The 27,139-nt window shown below is 48.6% G+C and overlaps 1 protein-coding gene across 8 annotated transcripts in view; it reads left to right on the forward strand.

Moving 5' to 3' along the window:
- Kcnq1 (potassium voltage-gated channel, subfamily Q, member 1) overlaps positions 1–27,139 on the forward strand; it is a 320,174-nt gene that overhangs the window by 55,041 nt on the left and 237,994 nt on the right. For all 8 annotated transcript variants that reach the window (XM_006508492.3, XM_006508490.4, XM_006508491.4 and 5 more), the window contains 4 exons: positions 20,813–20,939; positions 21,180–21,258; positions 21,710–21,806; positions 22,485–22,625. In XM_006508492.3, the coding sequence (XP_006508555.1) occupies positions 20,813–20,939; positions 21,180–21,258; positions 21,710–21,806; positions 22,485–22,625 (444 nt within the window). The remainder of the gene's footprint in view (positions 1–20,812; positions 20,940–21,179; positions 21,259–21,709; positions 21,807–22,484; positions 22,626–27,139) is intronic.

Raw genomic sequence — 27,139 nt, forward strand, 5'->3', positions numbered from 1 at the left:
CAGATGTTAGAACCCTCCCCCATTGTTCTCTATGTTCTGTCTCTCATTGCACGTGGAGCTAAACAGTCCACCTAGAGGGCCACTGGATCCACCAGTCTGTTAGTCCTGGGGTCAGAGTTCACATGTAGCCATGCCTGGGAGCTGGGGACCTGAACTTGAACTTAGCCCCTCATGCTTGCATAGGCACTAGAACTCCAGAGTCCTTTCCATGTCCTTGTACTAAATGTGGCTGGCAGTCTATGTGTCTTTATGTAGAAGCTGAATTGGTTGAGTAGCATTTTCTGGAACGAATATTCTTTACTTCCTGAGTCTCCTGCCATCCCTTTTAAAGTCCAGTGTGCCACAAGAATGAATCTGCCAGACTGTTCTGAGTCACTGACCTGTCATCCTGAAATGCCAAACTCTGTGCTTACTAGCATTGAGACAGGGCTGCAAAAACAGTCATTCGTGACGTTCAGTTTTATTCTTTAAGTGTTTTGGCTATTTCTGGGTCTTTTGCCTGTTCATATAACTTTTAGGAATAGCTTGCTCATTTTTATGAAAGAGCAGAGTGAGTTTTATTGGGGATACAAATCTGGAGGTCAGCTTGGGGGAAATTAGCATCTTGGTAATACATGAACACATCTTGATCTTTAATTTCTTTATTTACTAAAAATTTAGATTTATTTCTTTAGTGTGTGTTCATGCACATGCCCTACCTTGTGTGTGGTTGTCATAGGATAATTTTCTTGTATTTAGTGAGCTTTATCCTGATGCCATCTGCACCCAACTACTCTCCATGAGAAAGTTGTAAGTAGAATTTAAGTGGCATGGCACAGGTTTTTTTTTTTTTTTTGATTGTTTGTTTATTTTATGAACATCACTGTCCCGAAGGTCACTGCCTACATGCATCATGCAGGCACACACCTGGACCAGGCTGGACTCAAGGGATCCAGAGAAGGCTTGCACTGATTCTGACAGGTTTACATTCGCCATCAGAACCAAATTTGGCTGTGTGGAGGAAATCAGAGATGGAGTGGGACACATGCATACATAAATCTGTCATGTAACCGACTGCATTCTTATACTTACTCAGACCATCACAGGTCAAACAAAGAAAATTCCTAAGTAACCAAAATGTCTCTGGAACTGCTTGGATTCTCATTCTTTTTAAGACTTGTAGATGTAGTTGGGGTACCCCAAGGGGACACATTTGCCAATGGCCAGGCGCTGGAAGACATCTTCAGAGTTCGCCAATACCTTGGGGAAATTTTTTCTTAATCAGAGTTTGCAGGTATATGAAGGAGGAGCCTGGATACAATGATCCCCTTGAAGGGGGAGTGTCTCATTCCATCACTCTTTGACTCTGTGTGTGTGTGTGTGTGTGTGTGTGTGTGTGTGTGTGTGTGTGTGTGTGTGAGAGAGAGAGAGAGAGAGAGAGGAGAAGAGATTGCTTGCACACACATAAGAGCTCTGGGCTCTGGACATAGGCTAATGAACTTGGGATGTACACACATGTGAACACATACAGAGAGACAGGGATGGGGAGGGAGGGGAGAGGGAGAGAGAGCTGGCCCACCTGATGTGGAAGTGCCACTCTCAACTTGGGGTAAAGTGAGGACATATTTGGAGGGAACAAAGGGGCTCTGTTCCTTGCCCATACCCCAACTCCTGTGAGCTGTTATGGCTCAAACACCAGCACTTTGGAGGATGTTCCGTGACAGGTACTGGGTACCCAGAAAGAACTAGGTGTCCTAATCGCAGGGCTGTCTCCAGGCTAGGTGTCAGAGCTCCTCTCCCAAGGAAGGGCTGATTCCAGCAGCCATATTCATTTTGAACCCCTTGGTCTTCCACATTGTAGTGACCATTATCGAGCCCTGGCATCTTGTTGGGTACCGTGAGCCTGTGGTGTCAGATCACAGGGAGGCAGATTGCTTTCGTGTTGAGATGTTGTCTCCACGATAGGTGTCCGTAGCCTGGACACCTGGTGGTTGGCCACCTGGATCTCTTGTTGGCTGGATCTGTTTTTCAGTCTGCCATCTTTTTTCTACTCTTGCCTGCCTTTGGGAGCACTTTGGAGTCCTGGTTTTCCACCTGAAAATTTGAGGTGATCTATGACCCTTGGGGCTCACAGAGACAGGATGGAGGCAAAGTGCCTACCAGTCTAAGTCCGGAGGTCTTGGGATACTTCCAGTAACCATGCCAATGTGACTGCCAGGAGGGTGGGCCTCCATCTCAGTACTTGGGGAGAAAAAAGAGGCCCTGTGTGCACTGCTGCATTCCAGCTGCCTGGGGCCTGATAGGCCTTGGGGTGTCTTATGGGGCATGGATGTAAGTAGCTGCATATGGTGCCATATACCCATGTGACCCTGTGCATCCTACCATGTAGAATGTGGAACCATGTGGGCTGGTGGCCTGACACCCAGTGTATGCTCTGCAGAGTCACAGGGACTCTGGTGTTCCCAAGCAGAGCCCTAGGATAGTCACTGGGAGGTATTGAGCCCACAGATATTAGGGAAGGCAGTGGGCATGCCTGGGTGGGACAGACCTTAGAAGTGAGGAGGAGTCATGGTTCCTGATACCCTCAGCAATGTTAGAGTAGGGGCCACCCTATGTAAGCTATCAAGGTTCAGAGGTATCAGGCTGGGACACAGCTGGCAGTGAAGCTAGCTTTACCCTGTACCCTGGTTGGCTCTGGATTTTGGCCTCCAAGCAGCCCTGTCCTACAGGAGGACAGACTTCCTGGCCCAGCTTGACTTCAACAAGGGAGGAACCACAACACAGGTTGTAGTTTTTGCATTTTGTGGGTTCTCCACTCTTGCTATCACCTCCTGGTCTCCATTTCAGTGTCACTGGAGGATTAACTAGAAGGGCCTAGGAGAGGCCAAAGCAGCAGATACCAGAGTGTCGGAACTCTTTGTGATCCTTATTGAGCTCTTTTGGCTGCTGTACAGCTTGCATAGTGCATAGTGCATACTCAGCTGGGGACCAAAATACAGATACAGGGTGATATTCACCCCCTTTAGTCTGCGGCACCCATGTCTTGGGTACCAGGCCCAGAGACATGACTGTGGCCCAGCTGCACTTGAGAGTTTGTGACAAGTGCAGAGACCAGTAAAGTTAGCCCAACATAAAATGTCATTTGGCTGTCTCCTCCAAGGAAAATGGCTGAAGGAGTCACAGCTGGGCTGGATTCGCAGAGGCTGAGGGAGGGGGCTGGAGGAAGGTTAGTGGCCATGCTGGGGACAGCACTGACAGTGCTCACGAGCTGTGACAGATGAGTGTCTACAGCCAACCTAATGTGGTGGTGGTGGTGGGGTTCCTTTTAAAGTCTCCAGTATGTTAGCTTGTTTCTCTTTTTAAGCACTTAAACTCTAGGCATTTTAAAGAATTTTACTTACTATTATTGTGTGTGCCTGTCTATGCATACATATGGGCATGCGTGCCATGTTGTACCCACAGAGATTAGAGGAAGACTTTGTAGAATTGGTTTTCTCCTTCTACCTTTTAATGGAATTCAAGGATCCAACTCGGGGTCCCAGGCCTGTGCGACAAATGTCTTTACCCACCGAGCCATCTTGCCAGCTCCTCTTTCAACATTTTAAAAGTAACCAGTGATGCACCCATCTCCTAGGCTTCTCTTATTTATTTTCTGTTTTCTTGTCTTAGGTTTTAGCTTTGTAGGGTTTAAGTTATGTGCAGCAAAACTCTCTCTCATGTGAGATGTCCGGTTCAGTGAGTTCTGGCAAATTCCTAGGCCAAGTTGAGTTCCTTCACACGCTCTGTACGCCCTGTACCACAGCCCATCCCTGCACCTGCACCTGGGAACTGTCCTGTCCCCCTGAGAACGCAGTTCTGCAGCATGAAGCCCGGGGTCTGGCTCTCATCACTTTGCAGACTCACTTGAGGCCCGTCTGCTTCTGGTCTGTGTTCTGGTTGATTCTTCTCTCATTTGGAAAGGATAAAGTGTACTGCAGCTTGTTTACCCGTCCACAGGCTGATGGACATCTGAGCCGTCTCTAGGGCTTGGTTATTATGATTAAAGCTGCCACAAGCACTGCACACAGGCTCTGGAGTTGTTACTTGCCTCTATTGCTCGCTGGTTATTCCCTGCCTGTCCCTGAGTGGGAGTACTGCATGCTCAGAAGCTGCCAAGCCCTTTGGCAAGATGGCTGCTCCTGACTGCTATCACCATCCTAGGTGCCAGCATGGTAACTGTGGGTTCTCACTAGCACTGAGAATTGTCTGCTTTGGGTGCTGGACAGATGGCTCAGTGGTTAAGAGCACTGGATGCTCTTGCAGAGGACCGTAGCTTTTCTGTTGGTTTGTTTGTTTTAATGATTCTATGTCTCTTCTGTGCTAATTGAGGAGATGGTGTCCATGACTCTGTCTTTCACGGGGATCTGTGTTGCTCAGGTCTTTCCTCCCCTGGTCTCGTCTTTGATTCTTCTTAGCAAGATCGTTCAGAAAGCAGTTTTTAATTTTGATGAACTCATTTCATCAGGGTGTTTTCCATGCCCCCTTTTCCTGTAAGATTCATGTGTTTTGTGTCCTGTCTAAGAAATATTTGCCTAATGTGAGCTTACAAAGCCTTTCTCCTGTTTTCTGTAGAAACTTTATCGTTTCATGTTTCTTGTTTAGATTTGTAATTCCTTCCAAGTTTAATCTTATGCCTGGAGACAGGTACGAATCGGGACTAAGTCTCTTTTGCATGTGGTTACCCTCATGTCCCTGTGACTTTTTTTTTTTTTTCATGAGATGACTTTGGCGCCTTTGATGAAAATCAGTTGGCCATGCACTGGCTCCAATTTCTGGACTTTGTAAGCTGTTGTGCCAGCACAGCCTTGATTGCTGTGACTTCTACTCTAAGCCTTGAAGTCAGGCCTTGTTAATCCTCCAATTTGGTTCATTTTCAAAGTGTGATGCTCTGCTGGGCCCTTCACAATCTCAGGAAAAATCAGAGAATCTGGCTGTCAGTTTTTAACAACAATCCCAAATCAAAACCAATACCCAGCCCTCTTGGCATTTTGACTGGCATTGTGGGAGGGAGGGGTAAAGATGCATGGGTTTCATGTCCATCTGAACTGCACTGTGCTTTCTCTCTCTACCTGGTGAAGAATCTTCAGTGCAGGTTGTGAGTGCCATGCAATCTCCAGGGCCCCACCCCATTAGGCTGCTTCTTTATCCTTTGTGGTTTTAAGCTCCTTACAGGACACTGCTGTCCTCAATGTATTTTGGGGGTTGTTGTTCGGCTATAGGATAGCGGTTGTTTCTTGTGTTCACCTTACTTATGACTAGGAGAGGGGAAGCTACTACACACTTGCTTTGTTTGCTCGCTGTAGGTTCTTTAGGGTTCTCTATGGAGATGTCTGGTCAACCTAAATAAAACCATTGACACTTTTCCTTTTTGGTCCACATCTCTTTTATTTCTTGGTTTTGCCTCATGGCACCAGTTGGGGACCTTGCACCAGACATTCAGTTTGGCAGAGAGGGGCCAAGTGGTCCTTAGGGCTGGTGTCTGATAGCACAAAAACTGACGGGTGTGAGGTTGCTGGTGATGGTAATCAGGGTGTGTTCTTTGTTTTTTACTAGTCTCCAGGGCCTGGGGACTGTATCAGTTACTGTTGGGCGGTACCCAATGCCTTTCCTGTTGAGATAGTTGAACCTTTTCCTCTCTAAGACTATGAGTTGTGCTCATTGATCTGTAAAGAACAAAACAACCCCTCGCATTTGTCACACAAAGCCATGTCCATCACAATGCCTATAAACATACATCACCGAGATTCTAAGTCAAGTATTTACGTCTATGCTCACGTTGGAGCAGTCCTAATTGTCCTGCCGTGTGCTCTGCTTTGGTACCCGAGGGTGAGTCGGTGAGGGAGGTACCCCCTGCTCCTTCACTCAGGTTTGTATAAAATGTCTTCTATTTCTCTTTTCCACATTAGACAGACCCACGAATTAATTTCATCTGCATTTTTTTCCTAGCAGGAAAGGTTTTGCTTTTTGTTTTTTTTTTTTTTTGTTTTTTTTTTGACATAAATTAGTAAACATTGGACCCATGAATTTTGAATTTCTCCTTGGCCAAATTTTGGCCACTCTCATCCTGGAATGCATCGAATCCCCAAAGAGCAAAGGAACTTCATCCTGAGTTTAAAGACAAGGCCATCTTGAAGCTGGGTGTGGTAGCACATAGTTCTTAGGAGACTGAGTCAGGAAGACAGCCATGGGTTCTAGGCCAAGCTGGGCTTTATACCGACTGAGAGGCCAGCCAGGGCTATATATAACAATACCCCATCTTAAAAACACAAAAAGTCCATCTTGGGGGTGTTTCTAAGCTTAACTTTGGTGTGTGTGTGTGTGTGTGTGTGTGTGTGTACATGACATCCTCTTCAGAGTCCCACCCACAGAGCTCTGAGAGGACTCAGGCTTAACTATGGCATCAGAGTTGCTCCTTTCCTATCCCCATGCTCTCTGCTGTCTACCATCCAAGAGTCTTGCAGGCACCCTGTTTGGCAGGACACGGGGGAAAGGGCAGAGAGTGGACCTTTGCTGGACTCTCCAGGAAGTCGCCCCTTCTCCAAGGAATGAAACTCAAGGATGAAAAGATGAGCACTCAGAATCCTTGGTAGGTCACTTTTACATCTCCCAGGAACTGTGTAAACATATGCCCTGAAGTAGTATACTTCCCCCGAAGTTGTTGACTTACCATCTCCTAAAACAGCAAATTCGTGCACAATTTCCTCAGTCCCTTAAAACATTCATGACAGGAAGAAGAAGTACTGTTTAAATTCTCCCCTCATTAAGATGTCTAAATTTGCACAATGACTATGTGCAAATCAACGGACAATGAATAAGCCAGGTACAAGCACTGTGTCCCCACCACATGCTCAAAAAGCCAAAGAACAACCTGTGGTCAGGTGGTCCACTCATCCCCATGCCCTGTGGGTCTCAGGCCTGCCTGAATAGGTTCAGTCCCTAGACACCCACAAAGATAGAATTCAGGCAGTGGCTCAACTGGCTTGCCTAGGCCCACAGCTATGGTGAAGGGTGCTCACCCTGAGGGTCTCAGCTTCACTAAACTCCTAGTCCTGTGGAAATTCTTGATCGAGGTAGTTTTAGAAGTGTGGGCTCCCTACACATGAAAATGCATCCAAGACTCAGTTAAGGCACGCATCTTTGGATGTCTCTCCATGGGGGTTGGCAGCCATTGGTAGTGAAGTCAGGATCTAAGAGTAAAACCCCACGTAACTGGGTTAGAGATGGGCATAACTTTCCTGGCAGAGGTAGAGACCTGCTTTAAATTCATGTGAAGATGACTAGGAGTTCAGGTATGAGCAATATTGGGCCACTGCCCGCAAATTAGCACAGATTTCAGGGTGGACAACTGGGGTTGATCCTATATGCAAAGGCATTCTCAGGGGTCTATGCAGAGTGGGACTGGATAGGGGTTAAGAGCTCCCCTTCTGTCTGGACAGAGCAGTACACCTGGGGCCTTGCTAGCCTTCAGTGCCTTGGGTTTGTTCTTCAAAGCCCACATTTCACTGTGGTGTGAGGAAGCAGTGGGCCAATATGCCTACAAGGAGAAAGATGATTTGGTGTCATTTCTGGCCTGATGGAAGAGACATCTCTAGAGATACAGCTTCTGAGATGGTCTGAGTGACAGCTTACATCTGATTAGGGGCCACTCTTTCTAGCATGCAAGTCAAAGATAAGGGTAGGTTCCTTCCAGCCGTGAGAAGAACCCATTCCATTCCCGGACTGGTCTCTGGAAGATGGCAATCCTTGATGTTCTGTTACAAAAACATTGTAAAAAACACATCTGCCCTCATACGCACTTGGTTTCCCTTCTCCCATTGTTTTTGGATTTTACTGTCCCTTTGCTGTAAAGCTGTCAGTCATGTTGGGTGAGGAGCACACTGCATGCTATTGTTGCTTCATCATAAATTACATCTGCAAAAGACCCTGTTTCTAAATACGGTCACATACTGACATCCTGAGGGTGGGATATTGACAGGAATTTGTGTTGATGGCATTTACCTGATAACGCTCACCCACCAGAAGATGAGGAACCGGGAAGTCTGTGAACTTGGCCCTCTCTGCCTGTATGTCTATACAAATCAGGTTTTATGAGTACATAGCATAAATTCTTGTGGATGTACTGTCTCTTGTCGCTTCCACTTCAGGGTGGAGGCCATGAGAGCCACAGAGCCTTAGGCATCAATTGCCTGGCCTTTGTCAAGACGTTCTTTTTTTTTTTTTTAAATATTTTTTATTATTACATATTTTCCTCAATTACATTTAGAATGCTATCCCAAAAGTCCCCCATACCCTCCCCCCCACACACACTTCCCTACCCACCCATTCCCATTTTTTGGCCCTGGCATTCCCCTGTACTGGGGCATATAAAGTTTGCCTGTCCAATGGGCCTCTCTTTCCAGTGATGGCCGACTAGGCCATCTTTTGATACATATGCAGCTAGAGTTAAGAGCTCTGGGGTACTGGTTAGTTCATAATGTTGTTGCACCTACAGGGTTGCAGATCTCTTTAGCTCCTTGGATACTTTCTCTAGCTCCTCCTGTGCTCCATCCAGTAGCTGACTGTGAGCATCTACTTATGTGTTTGCTAGGCCCCGGCCTAGTCTCACAAGAGACATCTATATCAGGGTCCTTTCAGCAAAATCTTGCTAGTATATGCAATGGTGTCATCGTTTGGAGGCATATTATGGGATGGATCTCTGGATATGGCAGTCTCTAGATGGTCCATCCTTTTTTGACAAGATGTTTTAAACTGTGCCTTTCTCCACAGAGCCCTTGATGATGGAGGTCAAAAGAAATAGAGCCATACACAGATTGCTGGCTTGCCAGAGAAAATCTCAAGAAATCAGTGCTATGGAAAGTTTTTTTAGATAAGAGATGTATTTAAGGGTCTGGTAGAATGGAAGAGAACAGTAAAATGTCCTCTTCCATGAGATAAGGAGGGAGGGTGGTGCTGACCAACGTAGCAGCTCCCAGGAAAGGGGGTCAAGGAAAGAAACCATATGACAAGTGAGGATGGAAATGTAGTCAGGTGTATTCAATTTTATATTAAATATTAATGTCCTAAATTCATCTTCCAAAAGAAGATATGCAAAATCTCACAAAAAGTAGAGGACTAATATATAGGGTTTTATTCTTTTAAAAAGAATTAATTTTGTGGTAGTAGGGATATAACTCAAGGCCTTGTGCATGCCAGATAAGCATATTACTGGTGACCCTATGGCCCCACTATGATTTTTTTTTTTAACAAAAAGCAGGTGTGTCCAGTACATTTAGTAAAGAAGACATAATGGACAGTTGAAAAAAAAAAAGGATAGCCAAAACTATGCAAAGAAATTGCACGCAAAAATAGAGAACAAGACTTGCAGGCCACAGCAGGTTGAGTTTGTGTGGACGAAGCCTAGTTATTAATATGAAGACAGCATACATCATAACACTTGTGAAAAATCACATGGTATGTGGAAAAGAGGGTTAACCATGGTGACTATGAGGGATTAGCTTTTCCTGTTGTTATGATTAAACACCCTGACAAAGGAGAAAGGGTTTATCTTGCCTCACAGGTCCATTGAGGTAGGCAAGTCAAGGCAGCAGGAGCCTGAAACATCCGATCACACTATGTCACATCAGAAGAAGCAAACAATGAAGAAGTACTTGCTATTGTCCTGCTCGCTGTTCCCACCTAGACAACCTAGGTCTCTCCACATCAACAAACATAATCAAGAGAGGCCCCCACAGGTATACTCTGAGCCCAGACTCTAAGGTGATTCTAGATTTTGTCAGGCTGACAACCCTAAGCATCACAGATGCCATTAGGCAATTCTTTCAGAATAGTCTTTGAGTTAGATGCAGGGTCAGAGAACATAGGCAGGTAAGTGGTTCAGAATCTGTAACAGGACCTTGAAACGACTGTTGCTATTATCCCTAGCCATGCTACCCCAACAAAAACCCACCTACAAACCCAGAGCACAGCTTCTAAGCCTGTAGGCTGCACAGCTCTGGGACTGGCACCTCTCTACTTAGCACAGGGGCAACAGTGTGGGGAAACCCTCCTCTAGGGCTGTTATGCCTGTTGGGTTGCTCTACTTTAGAAATGAACATTCCAGAAAGGGAAAAAAATGTCCACAAGATCAGGGGTGGAGCAATTGTGTAGTGTATGTAGGGGGGCTGGGTTAGAGAGAGAGAGAAAGAGAGAGAGAGAGAGAGAGAGAGAGAGAGAGAGAGAGAGAGAGAGAGACTGAGACTGACTCTCTTAATCTTAAAGCCCAGATTCCAGGACAGGAGTGGCAAGGTGTATGGGGAGCAGGTTTTCAAGCTATCATTGTGATTTTGGAGCCTGATAGTGGGTATTCTCTGTCTCTTTAGAGGACCCATGGAAGACTTCTGAAGCCGATCACCCATGGAGCTCCTATTAAAAGAAAGGACATGCATGCCTTACACTATTGAGACAGATGTGGGTGTTCTCTGATCCGAACTTACTGCAAGGGCTGCTAGTGTTTGCCTGGCATACATGAATCCCTGGGTTCAATCTCCAGTCTGTATAAACTGTGCACAGTGTACACACCTGTGATCCTAGTGCTGGGAGATGAAGAGAGAGAGGAGCACTGGAAGGTCAAGGTTATCCTTGGCTACATAGAGTTTGAGGTCAGCCCAGGCTCCATGAGACTCTGCCCCAGCAATAGCAACAACAACAATAACAAAAATAAATAAATTAATTAATTTTAAAAAGGGGAGAAAAGAATGAATAAAACTCGAAACATGGAAACAAATGGTTAAAATATTGAGAGGGAAAAAGAAGTCTTAGCAGGAATAGAGAGGTACTCTCCTAAATAGCTGGGGAAACTCAACAGGGTGAGGGAAGACAGGGCAGCTGTGAACAGCTATGTAGAGCTGACTTCTGTTAATGAAAAGACACTATCCGTCCTGCCCCCAGTGAGGCTCTGACTGCCCCCTTTCCCCAGTGTTGCAGATACTTCATTTCCACCCCTGCCTGTCACCATGCTTCTCAGTTGCTGGCTGGTGTTTGTGACCTCCACCTAGTTTGAAATTCATGAAATAAAAAATCATAGCCCCCTGTCCTATGCAGGCACACACTTACAGAGCACCCAGGCTGCCTTCTCTCTGTCAGGCACTGGCTCACAACTGGAGGCGTCTAAGGGATAGCATGAATTTGCTTGGTTTGAATCTGCTGATGAGGCAATTCTGGGCAGGGATTTCCTGGGCTGGTCTATGTGCATATCCTGGCGCCATCTGCCCAGCCCCCTACCAGGCATTGGGAGGCCACTGAACCCCCATGTTCACCTCCTGACCTCTAGAACACCCAGGCAGGGAGGAAGGGAGTGGGCAGGGTATGAAGACCCCCACCTTGCCAGCTTGCAGCAAGCTGGGTCTCAGAGCTGGAGGCAGCTCATTAAACCACCGGAACCGCATGTAACTCTAGTCAGTACCACACAGCCCTGCACCAGCGAAACATGTAAATTAAAGTGACCACAGGGCCTGCTCTCCTCCCACTGTGGGTGGGTAGCCTTTATTCCAAGGTTGAGGCCTAGAAGCCTCCAATCTGAGGAGGATTTTTCCTAATGATAATGGGCCCAAGAATGGGCTAGCCCACTAGTGTGGGCCAAGCCTCCTTGCTTTATCCTCACTCTGCCCCATCTGCCTCCTGTTTAGACCTAGTGTCAGTAAGTGATTAGTAGGGCTTTGGGAATTTGGTTGGGGCAGAAGGTCTTGAGCCTTGACCTGGGGGCACAGTGTGCTCAAGAGGTACCTCCTGGGCAACCCGATTATACTTTTATTGTTTCCTAAGATTGTTGGACATCCCAGCTTGTTAGGAAGCTCTCAGAGACAGTCTGTCGGGATGTCCAACATCCTGTTGTGGTAGCCTCTATACCTGTAACATGATAATGTGAGGGTCAGGGATGATACCAGGGAACCCTATGTGGCTGAGCTTTGGCCTGAAGGTGGCCTCTAGATCATATAGGAAAGGGAGACATGGGCCTTAGCACCCTTTAGGAGTCTTACATGGGGCAGTATGGATTTAGAACATGATCAGGAGAAACAATTAGTCTTCAAGGCACTCCCTCTGCTTTTGGTCCCCTGTAAACTTCAGCAGTGGACACTGGGCCTCATGCCACCTGCTGAAGTAGGGTCTATGATTAGAGGACCAGGTGACAGTTGTTGCCCACTTTCAGAGCCTGGCTACCCGGTGGATGGGAAAGCTTGTCCCCATGGTGACTGAGCAAGCCTCATCGCCTCTTCTGCCCACTGTGGAGAATGGCTGCCTGGACAGCTGGCAGTTGGGATGGGTTCTCAGGGGAAAGCAACCCTGCATCTCCTAAAGTTGCCCCCAAATTGGGTCTACCCTAATAAGTGTGGACATAGCAGCTGCTGATCTGTGCCCAGTGCCATTAGGAACTGGCTATTGAAGAAGGCGTGTGTGGGACTCTGCTGCCCACTCCCAGGACTGGGGCTTCTGCCTCTAGCTCTATCTTATAGCTCACTAACTTTCATGGTGGCTGGTGGAAATGCCCTGCTTCCTGGCTGTGTTGTGCTGTGTGCCCCCAGAACCCCACCAGTAGTAGGTACCCATGACTCCTAGGACATTTGGAGAAGAGTGGACTGTTATAGAAAGGATCATGTCTCTACAGGGTCCTGGTTCTGTCTACTGCCATTAGGCCCTGACTCTGTGCCTCCTTAGAGTCTCTGAAGGCTTTGTGTCACCTGGGACTAGCTGGTGGCCTATGGGAGCTGACAATCCCCAGGGTGGGCAGTGAGCATGGCCTAAGGGTTCCAGCTGTGCCCAGCACATGTCACTGGGGGGGCCCATGGGCTCTCAGCATAGGCTGGCGGCTGGGAGCAGCTGGCCACAGGCAGGACCTGAACAAAGGGTGCTTTGAGCAGCTTACATGCCGGCACCGAGCCTCCGGCCAGCTGCCCCTCCCGAGAATGCAAGGCTGGCCCTCTCTATGGCTTATTGGGGCCCGTGTAGAGTCAGAACAGCTGGCCCCAAAGTCTGCTGGCTGTCTGTGTGCTGAGAAGGCACTGTCCTCCCACAGGAAGCCCCCTGGCTCAGGAAATGGCCATCTTACAGGTTTCCTAGTTATGAGAGGAGGGAAGGGTCTGAGCCCTAGCTTCCCAAGGCACCCCTATGCTGATTGGTAGCCTACAGGAGGCCTAGAGGTATCTAACTCTCTAGAAACTGCCCTGTCCAGTGTTTAGAGGGCCTCAGGGAGACCAGCCGGGCCCTTTGGCCTGATGGCCTGGATTTGCCGGCTCTCTTGCAGGGCCCCTATTCCCATGGGCCAACCCTTCATCTGAAATAGTTAAATCTTCCAGTCAGATTTCAAATTATTCTTTTATTAAGAAGATTATAAAATAGTAACATCAGAGACACTGAATACTCACGATAAGCATCTTTGAGCTCCCTTGATTGTTAAACAAAAAGAAACAGAGGGGGAAAAAAAATAAGTGTCTTTCATCTGAGGATCCAAGGCAGTCTGCCCTGCCCTGGCTTTGCTGTGGGCCACAGGTGGATTGTAGTAAGCTGAACCCCCACCCTTCCAGAAATGGGATTCACCAGCTGATAAAAAGAAAGAATAGATAAGACACCCACAGCCTTCAAGGAAGGGCCTCGGAGGCTGTGAACTCTGCACTGGCCTTTCCTCTGTTGACAGATAGAGCATCTCCCTTACTTGTATCTCGGCCCTTTAGGTTCACATACGGGCAGATCTCTGCTTTGCTGTGCTTACCCCCAAGCACCTGAGGCACATGTGTAGTAGGTATGCATGTGTGATAGGTGTTCCCGGCCAGTCAGAGATTCTGTCATGCCAAGCTTTTGTCTTCTGCATCCCCTGAATCACTTGGGTTCAGTTTGGGGGTACTGAGTCCACCTGTCAAATGAGAAAACTTTCAGTTCCCACTGTGAAGTTTTCAGAGGCAGCGTGTCTCTTCCCAGATGTCCCTGCCAGGATCCAGAGCCCAGGATGCCACCGAGCCTGTGCCTCAGTGAGTTCCAGCATTGCCATAGTGAGATGAGATGACAAAGGACCTAATTAGACCTTGGATGCTTCCTGTCTTTGCTCTACCACCGTCTTTCTTATCTTTACAATGGGAGCCACAGTGAGGGTCCACTTGGTCCTTTGCAGGCCGTAGATCCTGTGAGCCTTGTGACTCCATGTCATCTTCCCCCTCCTGTCTCTTTCTTCTTTTATTACAAGTATTCCCTTATTTCTCAGGTACGTGTGTGTGTGTGTGTGTGTGTGTGTGTCTGTGTGTGCACGTGGTAGTCAGAAAACAATTTGCATTGGTCAGTTTTGTTCTTCCATCGTGTGGGGTTGGGGATCAAACTTGAGCCAATAGGCTTGACAATAGCAGGTGCCTTTCCTTGCTGAGCCATCTTGTCCCCACTCCCCTTCCTGAAATATGTATGAGGTAAGGTGTCTCACCTTGGCTATGTCTGAGTGCTCAGCTGAGTGGCATGAAGCTCATTCACACTGTAGTAGTCCTTACCACGTACCTTGAGAACTTTCCATCTTCACAGATGACTCTGGTCTTGTTAAACACTCACCCCCACCCCGCCACCCCCATGCCCTGCCACCTCATCTTGCTTTGTGTCCCTGTGGCTTTGGTAACTTGGGGCCCTGCAGTTATACTATGAGGGGGATCTTTCAGGACTTTTGTCTCAACAGAAGGTTCCCAAGGTCTGTCCATGCTGTGTTGTGTTGGAGCATACATCCTTCTGAAGGAATATTATGTGCCCTCTAGTATCTGGAGCCTGTTTTCTCTGTCCTCTTGATGGACATTGCCTTTAGCTATTGTGTACTTTGCCAAAGTAAACACGGTGGACAGATAGCTTCTCAAAACCCTGCCTCTCTTTCAGGATGTAGTAGAATTGCTGGGCTCTGTGGAAGTTCTTTTTGTTTTTAGAAAAATAAATGATCTTTCTGTTTTTATTGATGTATTTCTGTGTAATGCTGGGGGTTAAACAGGGCCTCAGGCACACCAGACAAGTGCTCTACAGTTGTGGGACTGGGGATATACTTTATATACTTTATATCCCCAGTCCCACAACTGTACTTTTTTTTTTTTAAAGATAGATCCTTGTTTAGAGCAGAATTGAGTGGATGGTAACTCCATTCTTCATGACTTAGGGAACCATTGAACCATGCTTCCAGGATCATGGGTCTGGTGTCTCCCTCAGGCAGCCATGTATAATAGCCCTGCCTCTCTGCCTCCTTGGCCACTGTAGTCATTGCCTGTGTTTTGCTAGAGGGATACAGCAGCCTCTGTTTTGATTTGTATTTCCACAGTTAGTGGCATAGAATAACTGTTTCTGTGGGCATCTTTTCTCAGTTGTATGTCTTCTCCAAATTGCTGCCTATTCAGGTTCTCTACCTTTCTAAAACATTTGTCCTCCTCCTCCTCTTCCTCTCCTCCTCCCCTCCTCTTCCTCCTCCTCTCCTCCTCTTCCTCCTTCTTCGGTATTTTTATTTTAAAACAGGGTCTCATTAATCTAGGCTGGATTCAAATTTTCTACATAGCCAGGGATGACCCTGAACTTCTGATCTTCCTGTCTCTATCCTCCTAGTGCTGGGAGTCCAGGTATCTAGTACCACACCTGGTTTATACAGTTCTGAGAATATAACCCAGGGCTTCATGCATGCTAGGCAAGCACATTATCAACTGAGCCTCAGTGCCAGCAGCTTTGCTTTTTAAAATAGTTTTTAAAAAAGACTTATTTATTTATTTTATGTATGTGAGTATATTGTAGCTGTACAGATGGTTGTGAGCCTTCATGTGGTTGTTGGGAATTGAATTTTTTAGGACCCCTGCTTGTTCCAGCCAACCCCGCTCACTCCGGTCAACTCTGCTCATTTAGTCCCTGCTTGCTCCAGCCCAAAGATTTATTTCTTATTATACATAAGTACACTGTAGCTGGCTTCAGATGCACCAGAAGAGGGTGGCAGATCTCATTATGAATGGTTGTGAGCCACCATGTGGTTGCTTGGATTCGAACACAGGACCTTCGGAAGAGTGGTCAGTGCTCTTACCCACTGAGCCACCTCGCCAGCCCTTAAAATTGTTTTCAATTATGGGACTCTCACTCCATTGAGATACAACTCTCAACATTTACTGCATAGGAAATAAGCAGAGTGTGTCAGAGAGTATATCATGTGGGTTGGGACCAGCACATGGGCAAAGTGACAGGCTACAGGATGCTGCAAGGGGTACACTCTAGAGATTGTTGCTTTCAGAGCCTGTCCGAACCTCTTGTTCATGGCTCTGGCACTCGTATGCCATTAGACAAGCCCCTCTTTTTTTCTCTGACAGCTTCAGGAGGAGTGGCCAGCACTCAGACTCTGGCCCCTCTGCTCTCCTCCAGCTCTTCAAGGACCTAGAGGAGACAAGCACACGTATGTTAGAGCCAGGATTATTGTATCTCCCCAGGGCTCTTCACACCCACTATAATCCCAGACTCACCTGCATAAATGCTAGCTCTCCTGCCATGCACAGAAGTTCACCAGGATGGGGTACCAGGACCTGCACATGGTCCAGGCTCATCTTTTGTCCTTACCCTGGACACTTCGTGTCACAGCTGGCCTGGTAAATGGCTCTTATGCCTCTAGGTCACCCTCCATCCTAGGCCATTTCCTTTTACACCTTGGTTTCTGTCCCTGATCACTCAAGACCCTGTCTCATCTATACAACCCCTACTCACAGCCATTCCCCAAACCTCTTCTGTCCTCATGTTCCCAGATGTACCCACGTATCAGTAGTCAGCCCTCCAAGAGGCAACTAGCCTCACTTGCCAGAGTCCACTCCCAAACCTGAGAGCCTGTGTGATCCTCTGCCTTGTGCCCATGTCAGTCTATTCCTCCCATGAATCCTTGGGCAGGTATTCTCCTATTCTCATGGGCTTTCCTCCCTGTGTATAGAAAGAGGCACAGGGTTCCTGCCTTGGTGGATACAGGAAAAGCTGCAGGCTCTGTGCTCGCTGTTTATCCCTGACGCAGGAGTCTCAGCCACAAAGCCCTCTGCAGCCAGGATTTAGCCTAACTCTAGTACAGGGAACAATGGTCATGGTGGGAGGGGCCACTGTGTTCTCTTGCCTTTTGTCTCAGCCCAAGCTCATTGGCCCAAGGACAGCCCTTTCTTTTATATCTCTGGGACAGAGCTCAGGGCCACACTCCATCAATGTCCCCTGGCCTTGAGTCCTTGGTTCTGGCAGCAGCATGTGGATTTCTCAGGGAGGCCCTTTAGGGAGCTGGACAATACTGGTGCATTAGGCTGGTACTTTTATTGGTGGGGGGAGCATGCTAGCTTTTTAGGTGGCTGTTACAAGGTCTGGGGGATGCTGGGATGGTCTAAATAGGCAAGGGGTTGGAAGGTGGGGGTGAGAGTACACCCCACACACTAAGCCTCTGAGGACATGGAGAACCCAGAGGATGCAATGTGTCTGGGGTCTAGGGAGGCTTTTGGGTGCACTGGGCCATGAGACCCTTTGGGTGATAGCCCATAACCTTTGACCTCAAGTGGACAGCAGGAGCAGGCATGGGGGTGAGGGAGGGGTAACAGGTATTTATGTGTTCTGTTGAGAAATTTGAGGCCTATCATTCAACACTGGGGTTGCATTTGGATTATGTCTATAAGACAGGTGAGCTTCAGGCCTGGCCCTGACTGAGCAGGGGTGACTATGCTGGAACAACAGCTGGTATCAACCCTGTGGTCTGTTATACAAGGGCTAAGCTCGCCCCACTAACCCTGCTATGGACTAGGGTGTTGTTACCTGAATTAAACTGTCCCCCACAGTGTGTCTCCTACAGACTCACACTACTGCTAAATGCTAATTCTTCACTGGAGTTCCAGTGTGACCTTTGGTCTGAGGGCTACTCCTCCTAGGTCCAGTATATGTGCAAAGCTGGTGAAAACCATTTTATCTCTGTCTAAACACTAGATATGGCTACATTCTACCTAGGACAGGGTTGTTTTCCTATGTCTCTTTCCTAGAAGCCCCTGAGCCTTACTGATTAACTCAGCCTGGCCTGCCCTGGACATAACTAGCCAGACATTTTCAGGGGATGAAGGGGCTCAAGTCCGCTGAATCCAGGCTTCACACTGTGTTCACATGCTGAATTGGAGATCTGTGTAAGGGGATCTTGCTGTTTCACATAGCCAATTCCAAAATGGGTTTCCCTCCAAGTACTAGGTCAGGGGGCACCTGTAGCCATCAGAAGCCATTGCTAAGGAGATATTTGAATAATGACAAACATCTGCAAATGAGAGAAACTCACTAGATGATCAGCCAGCTGGGTGATGTATGGCCATGAAATTGGAACAGAGGCCTTCTGCCTGGGCTAGCACTGTAACTAAATATTGGGACTTCTCATGGTCAGGCATGCTGTCTCCCATGAAGTCATATCCTGTGCTGGGGATTGGGAGTATGTTTTTCATGTTGGCCAAAGATACACACAGTACTTTGGGCAACAGCCCTACAGACCCAGATTCTCAAGAAACAAAGATGAATCAATATCCCTGCAAGCCAGCTGCTCAGAGATTGTTCATTTGCCCGTTCATTCATTCACTCATCATTCATTCATTCAACAGGCCAATATTGAGCTCTGACTGGAGTGAACGAGACTATGGCTCCTCCCTGGTATGCTCAGCCAAACTGGGCCCATCATTGCCAGCACTCTCTCGCTCTCCCACACATAGCCACCCCCCCCCCATTCCCAATGAGTTCACTTCATGGGCCAAATGCTTTTCTCACAAGGAAGGAGCTATGATCTCCCAAGCTCACTCCTTCCATCAGTCACTGCTCATGCCCAAAACACAAGCCAGGTGGTGTACTATTTTGTCTTAATTAAAAGCATTTATATATGATGTGCAGTATTCAGCCCTCACTCATGGTGGACTCTCCAGCAGCCGACAGGTGGGGGCAGGGCCAGCATGTGTCACCCTTCAAAGAGGAAGTTCCCTCCAGGGCCAGGCTCCTGAGGGAGGCCAGGCAGGGAGCCAGCTGGAAGCAGGCCTGAGCAGCACAATGCTTTGTGGCTTCTCGGGTTTGTGGCTTTGCACAGTCCCCTAACATATGTGGGAGTGGTTTCACCTCCTCACCCCAGGCCTTCCCCAAGGGCCTCATACCAAAGAAGGCTGGCTGGGAGCTGGGGAACAGGTCTGGGACAGGGCTGGAGACCTGGAGGCCACCATAGGCTGTAGTTCGCATGGAATGTATACTTATTTCAAATCCTCCCATCACCCACTTGTGGTGCGGCTACTCACATTTTCACGCCATAGCAGGACTGAGGATCAGACCTGAGCTGCCCAGGGGTGGAACAAGCAGGAAGGGGATTCTCACTCAGGGCAGCCAGTCCCTGACAATGACCCTGTGGCAAGAGCTGGGAGAGAACGGAAACTGGCAGCAGAGTATGGGTATCCCAGACCAGACCTTCTGACATCACTATGCCATAGCAAGCCAGCCAATGCCTCACCCTCCAGATACTGTGCATGTGACAGGTCTTTGGGTGTTTCATTGAAGAGGCAGATAGTGAAGGCTAGGGAAGGAGAGGCTATTCACCAATCAAAGGCAAGGCCCCAGGCTTACCTTGACTTCTCTCATGGTGATTGCCAGGCCGCCAGCGACCGTCCCTTCAGTTTGTGTCAAGGCTGTGTGAACACAAAGCAGTACAGTTGCTCTCACCCAGTGCTGTCACAGACTGGGAAGGCCCCAAGATTGCTGCTAGCTGAATTATAAATCATGGTCAGAGGCTGAGTCTGTTTTTATTGAGAGAGCTAATGGATCCACTTTGTTTTTTTTTTTTTTAACTTGGTTCTCACACCAGTCACCTGCAATTATTTATTTACCTTCCTATTCATCTACTCAACCAACCATCGACACACCCATCCATCTATCCATCCGTCCATCCATCCATCCATCCATCCATCCATCCATCCATCTGTCCATCTATCCATCTGTCCATCTCTCCACTTTCCCATCCTCCCACCTTCTCATTCATCCATCCATCTACCTATCCATCCATTCTTCCATTCATCCATCTATCCATCCACTCACATGCCTATCCATTTGTCCACTCACCCATCTCCTCTTCTATCCATCCACCTTTGTGTTGATCTGTCCATCCACTGCAGTAAGTAACCTGGATGACAGCCTGGGTTTCTCTAGCTTGTAAAGCCTCCCTTTCAGTGCACTCTGACTTCAGAGTGTATGTGGATACATTGGGAGAGGTCTGGTCTGTGTGAATTGACCTAGGAGAGTTATTTCACATCCGTTGCTGCCCGTGCCCTTGCTTGATTCCTCTACTGCCTCTGGATGGATTGGGGGGACTTTTGTACCCAAACCTCAATAGAGGCTATGGATGGTGGGTACGGTGTCTCCAGTGTGAGGCAGAGCTGTGAGCTATGCTCTAAGGGAGACAGTCCTCAAAAGACACATGTCCTTGAACCCTCATTTTCAGATATAGAACTTGAGCTCTGTTGATTCCATGAAGCTAGACAACACAAATGTCAGCACTATGTTACCAGACCAGATCATTAAACCCCAACCCTGGTGTGGAGTCTTCCCCAGCAAATAACAGCTGACACTGTCTACTCTTAGCATCCCTGGGCTCAGTGTGTTAACCTCTCTGGACAGTTGTTATAGGTACTATGAGTTACCACAGATGGATACCTGAGCCTGCTAGTCACGGTTGTGTCTCAGCAGAGGCTCCTGGCATGGTAGCTTGGTGTAGGTGCTCTAGCCTGAGTGGTCATAGCCTCTAACACAGGCTTATTGCTTTCTTTCTCAGGAGATTGTCCTTGTGGTGTTCTTTGGGACAGAATATGTGGTCCGCCTCTGGTCTGCAGGCTGCCGCAGCAAGTACGTGGGCATCTGGGGCCGGCTACGTTTTGCCCGGAAGCCCATTTCCATCATTGGTGAGTCCTGCCTACACATCCTGCAGACATTCCATTCCACACATTCATGGGTCCAGAAGGACATTCCCATTACAGTCATCCCCAGAGAATCTCCATGGATGGAGACCCCTAGATTATTCCTGTGCCCTTGGTTATTGGGTCCCATCTTGCTTTAGTGGCATAACCCTCAGGTGTGGGTGGTAGCCTACCCTCCCCAGATTCCTGGTTACCAGAAGTCATGACCCCCTGCCCCTCCCACAGACCTCATCGTGGTTGTAGCCTCTATGGTTGTCCTCTGCGTGGGTTCCAAAGGACAAGTGTTCGCCACATCAGCTATCAGGTATGTTGGCTCTTCCATTTCTTCCTGTGAGAGAAGACCCACTACAAAGCCCTTTCCTCCTAAGCTGTAGTCTCTCCCTCCCTCTACCTGTCTCTTTCATGGTGAGTGGCACAGGGGAAGGGTGGCCATAGTTCATCATATTGAAACAGTATGCAACCCTGAGTTCAAGGTTTGACCCCAGTACTTCCTAGCTTCTAAGACTTAGATGATAGCCTGACTGTGTGGTTGCCATATGGGTGACCCTGGGTTTCTGGTCTCCCCCAAAAAGGCCATATAAAAGGGCTCCTGGAGAGAGGGTTCTCAGGCACCTATAGGAAGCAAGATGGCTCCAGTACAAAGTGTCATGTACATGTCTTCTCTACCCATTGGAAGCTTGGTGGAGACAGGAACATAGGAAGCAAATGCTTGTGTCCACCACAGCCCTCTTGACCTCTCCCTTCTTGCTTCTTAGGGGTATCCGCTTCCTTCAGATCCTGCGGATGCTGCATGTCGATCGCCAGGGGGGTACCTGGAGGCTCCTGGGCTCTGTAGTCTTCATTCACCGCCAGGTGAGTAAGCCTGGTGTGGGCAGAACAGAAGCTGGCCAGCCTATAAACAGGAGGTCTGGAGACTTATGAGGTCAGGATGCAGTGATGGTGATATCTTAGTACCTGGACCCCAGCTGAGTGGACCAGGTCTAGGCAGATACCAAGACATGTGAGTCTGAGGACAGGGTCCAGGACCCCAGAGCCTTCCCAGCCTGAGCCTACCCCACATTCATGATGGCAAAATACTTGGCTTCTTAACAGTGCAGAGCTGCCGCCACCTTCACTTGGGCTTGGGACAAAAGACCATTGCATCTTGTAGAAAATGTAAGATGAACAACAGATTTATGAAGCTCTGAAATCAAACCTAGGAAATCAAGGGTGGTGCCTCAGACACTTTCCAGAGGACACTCTGTCTGAGAGGCTGCTGGGGACAGCTGGCTCTAAGTACTATCTTGTCATGGGTACAAGGGAGACTGCATGGACCCAAATGGCTGACTTAGGGTAATAGCTGAGACTTCTTCATTGCCACTTTTGTGAATTGCAAAAGCTAGGTTACTCTGGAAGGTGATTCTGTGTGTATAACATGCTACAGTCAACACAGTACAATCTAACAGCAAATTCTGGAACTTTCCTCCTCTCACCATACTCATGTGGACCACCAGGGTATGTGACCATGGCCTCTGTGTTGTCTGTCCCTAGGAGCTGATCACCACCCTGTACATTGGCTTTCTGGGCCTTATCTTCTCCTCCTACTTTGTCTACTTGGCTGAGAAAGATGCGGTGAACGAGTCCGGCCGCATCGAGTTTGGCAGCTACGCAGATGCTCTGTGGTGGGGGGTGGTAAGTTGGGGTCTTTACTGGGGGTCTCAGGTGGGAGATACATGGATCTGGGCAGTGGGGTTAGGATATTGAACTCTACTTGCTCAATGTTTTTACCTTCTCCACTGAGGTTACTAACCCCAGTTTTAAAAACTTTTGAACCACCAAATGTGTACTTACAGCTTACAAATGTATACTACAGTAAGCGTTCTCCAGTCCCTGTCTTGAAATTTGAGCATTGTTATCTTTCAACTTCTGTTTTGGAAGGGAAGGCTGATGGGACAAGGGATTGCAACCTGGAACTTCATATCTCAGCCTTGTGGTGATCCTTACCCTGAGGGATCCTGGGTTTAGGGTGCAGGAAGGGGTCAAAAACATACTTTGCATGTTTGTGGTGTCTATGTTGACCCAGGGAGCACACCTGTGCCAGAGATCAAGGCACACAATGCCATACTACCATTAAAACCTTGTGAGCTAAGAGAAAGACACAGGGGCTTTTGGATATGAGGTCTGCAAAGGCTTCCGCTGCCCCAGGCAGCAGTAGTATGAGTGCCAGTCAGGCCCTAAGGTCATAAAGATGGCCATAAACCGCTCGGGTTAGGGCAACTCCAAACTCACTGAGCTGCCAGTCTGTGTGGAGTCTGGTGTGTGACAGTGACCTCTCGTGCTAGGGCTGAATGTCCCAAAGTATGATGATACTGTGTGCAGGCCAGTGTTTGGTGTGAATGTGGTGTGTGTGTGTGTGTGTGTGTGTGTGTGTGTGTGTGTAGAGGTATGTGGCTCCTTGGGTGTCAGATAACAGGTAGAGGAGGGAGAGGTTCTGGTGAGAGTGATGCTGAAGAAATCCAGGTGTACTCCATGACCTAGCAACCATTGCTCATGGCCTAAAAGCCTATGGGATAGCTGCTACATGGCCTTCGTGACCTCCTCTGGAGGCAGGCTTTATCCAGCCACTGAGCTTTGGGGCCCTCTAAGCTGCAGGAAACACAAGGACCTAACAGGAGCAAGCAGTTCAGAGCATGTATGGTCTGCCCTCGATTAAAACTCTATCTCCTCCCCTCAGTTTCAAGAGCAATAGACTGTCCAGATGCTTTATGCCATCATACCGGGAGGAGCTGCCAGGGCTGGCACCCCTGGGTAGGCACGAGGATTTCAATACGATCCTAAATGGCATTCTCAGTCTGTTGACTTTGGGGTTCACTAGGCTGGTGAGAAGGTTGGGTGGGCTGTGGCATCCTATAGAAAGGGCCAGCACAGACTCTGGGAACCTGATTCAGAACAAGCAGCCATCCATGGTGATGATGATTGCATCAGGCCCTGGCCTGAATACTGCCCCCACCCCGACCAGGACTGAGCAGTCTCCGAGGCCTGCTTACTCTCAGAGCTTCTAGACTGGGGTTGAGAATGGGAGCTGAATAAACACATGTTCTCACAATGCCCAAGTGCCTGCAGGAAGCAGGGCACATAGCAAGACCTCTTGACATTGGCCGAATCAGTCCGTTTTCTAGAAGTTTCTAGCATCCTAAACAGCCTCAGGAGGTAAGGGTACCCTGAGAAGCTTCCAGGTTGGGACAGGCCCCAGGTCAAAATGCTGCCTACCCTTCTTGGGGCCAATGTCCCCCGATACCCTAGCATGATAGAACCAAACAGGGTTGGTAGGAAAAATCAGTAGGAAAGTTAGAAAGCTTGCCTGTGGAAAGAGGACACATCCCAGGGATGTAGCAGGGCCTGCATGGGGGCCAGGCAACTCCAAACCAGAATTCTCTGGTGGGAGATGGGCAGTGTTAGCTGAGGTACAGCAGGAAGTAAATGGGTGACTACCTACAGTGTGGCTGATAAGTGATGCCCAGCCTTAGCAGTACCCAGCCTTGATGCTGCCCTGCCTATGTTCCCAGCCTCCTGCAGGAACTATTTCCCAGCCCCCCAGCCCCTGGCCCCCCAGCCCTCGGCAGAAAGGTGCCCCCACTCCGGCACCTGTGCAAACATCCGCCCGCCAGCCGGGAACACGGCCCCTTTGTGCCCAGCTTGGCACCGGTGCTCTGTCTGGCCTACTCCGTCAGCTGCAGCCCAGGCCTCGACCACAGCGCACCCTGGCCTGGCCATTGTTCCTGTGAGGCCCTGTGCCCTTGGCTGCCCAAGGGCCCCCCAGTACCCTCATTCATTCAGTGGCTGTCTCTGCAGCTGTCTAGTGGGAGCAGCCCAAGACTGGGTTCCTGGCACCTCTAGGGTAATCAGAACTTGAGCCCTGTAGGACAGGACAGCCAGGCTCAGAGTTCTGTAGCCCTGAGCCAATGAACAGGCATCTCCTTTGTCTCCCTCATTCCATAAGGGAAGTATGGCCCCTCCCGACCTTGTCCCTGGGTTCCTCATCTGTTTAATGTGGGGGTGATGTGCATACCCTCAGGCAAGAGCATTTTCTAAACACCAGGCCCCTCTCTGTCTGATGTCCCTGTCCTGGACTAGGCCTCAAGCCCTGTCCCCTACCCCAGAGAATGTTGTCCCTGAGAGTTGGACTAGCTTCCCCTAAGGTACACTGAGGTAGGCATTGGGCATAGAGGCATGCCTGCATAGGGAGGAATGTTTCTCACCCTGTTAGCCTGCAGAGCCTATGATGAAACTGAGGGTCCTCTCTGACTAGTGCTTATTCACTGAGTAAGTAAACCAGATTGTGAGAAGGGGCAGGAAAGCCTGTTCACTGCCAATAGGTGGATTCAGTATGTCCTGTTCTGCTCCGAACACCAGAGTCTGAAGCCGAGGCATGGGCAGGCCACACTCACTTGGTAGACTCTGGGAAGGGACTTTTAGTATTAAGTTAAGTTTCTGGTAGCCCTAGGATCCTGTGTCGCTCCTATGTGTTTCCCATGGACATGCAGCATTGGATTAGGGTCCACCCAGGAGACCCAGAAGGAAGGCCATAATCTGGGGTGAGGCTGGGTGAGCCATGTGGGGGACACAGATAAGTCCAGAATGTAGGTATCCAGGCAGCATTTTGTGAGGTGGCCCTGTCTTCATAGATTGTGAGTTCCTACAGCTGGAAAGCAAACTTCATGGACTGCATCCCCTTTCTCCAGTGGGAATACCCACATGGGTGTGAGGTCCCTGGAACCCAGAACCCCCTAAAATAATGTCCAAGTGTGGGCTGGGAAGTATTTGGGGAGCCCCTCAAGCTTTCCTTTACCCTTGAAACAGAATGCATTTGTTTGTATTACAGTTTGAGTGCAGGAAAATGGCATTTCTGCAAACATGGGCTCCTCTGTTTAATGCCTGGGGGTCTCTGAAAACAGGCGGCTGCTGGGCTCTGTTTACCTTGAGTGGCTAAATACAGAACTTCAAGTGAGCAGGCTGAAACCCCACCCTGTATTTCAGTCCCTTAAAAAACCCAGTCTGACGGCTCTTCATTCCTCACCTGGAGGCTCTGGAAAGTTCCCACCTCCCAGGCTGGGCTGCATCCTGCACAGCTAGGACAGAAGGGCCTTGGAGTTGAGGAAGTCTCTTAGATAGTCACATGCAAGCCTCGTGGAACTATCCACGAGAGACGTTATTCTTCAGGATTGATCTGACTATGGAGAAGTGAAGGCCAGAGCAGGGGTCAGGGCTGGTAGCACTAAGCCCTCTCCTCTTCTGTGTTGGTTCTATGAGAATTATGCAGCAAAGGCTGAAGGCCTGCCAGACTCCTTGCTAGTAAGCTCTTCCCAAGGAGGAGGAATCTTTATAGTTGGGCCTTATAGAATGATGAGGAGTCTCTACAAAGCATGTCCATCTTTTTGTAGCTGCTATTCAGTAAGCAGTGCCTAGAGTTATTATACAGACTCAGCAGGTTAGGTGGTGCTAAACATGGGTTGAAATCATGTTATTGAGGAGTTGCCTGTGTAAATCTCAGGAATAGAGCTTCCCAGAAACCCTTTCACCACGAGGAAGCAGACAGCATCAGGAAGTAGTGAAGCATAAGGTACAAGGTTGACACGCTGTGAGGTCAACACAGAGACCAATCTGTACTCACCTCCCATGTCCACCAGGCATCAGCTGTGAAGCCATGGGCATGCCAACTAGCCTCTTTGGGCACAGCTAGTTAATAGATATAGACAAGTTAAGTCAGTGAGCATGCAGAAGGTGAGCTTCAGGAATGGTTGTGGTTGGAGATTCTCAGCCAGGCTACCTCTAGACTCAAAAGGAGGAGACTAGGTACTACTAGTTCTGAAAATCCTTCCCAGGGGCCTGTTCAGGGGGACGAGGAGAGCCATGAACTATACAGAGCCTGCCCGACAGGTTCTGTCACTGGGACAGCAATCTATGAACTCAAGTGTGTATGACTCAGGTGACCTATTGTTAGTTGGGCCCTTGAAAGGTCCCCTCTGTTCATTGGCCCAAGAGACTTGCAGATCTAGCCATTGGGGACAAGTTCCAAACAGCTCTATAAAATGATCCATTCCTGAGTTGCTGAGTCTGTGACTTGGGGAAAAACAACTTGATAGGGACAGGCTACTTGGGAGAGAGGACTCATAAACTAGATTCGGAGCTCTGTGGTGGCCCAGGAG

This window comes from Mus musculus, chromosome 7 (assembly GCF_000001635.26).
Source record: "Mus musculus strain C57BL/6J chromosome 7, GRCm38.p6 C57BL/6J".
Taxonomy (NCBI): Eukaryota; Metazoa; Chordata; class Mammalia; order Rodentia; family Muridae; genus Mus; species Mus musculus.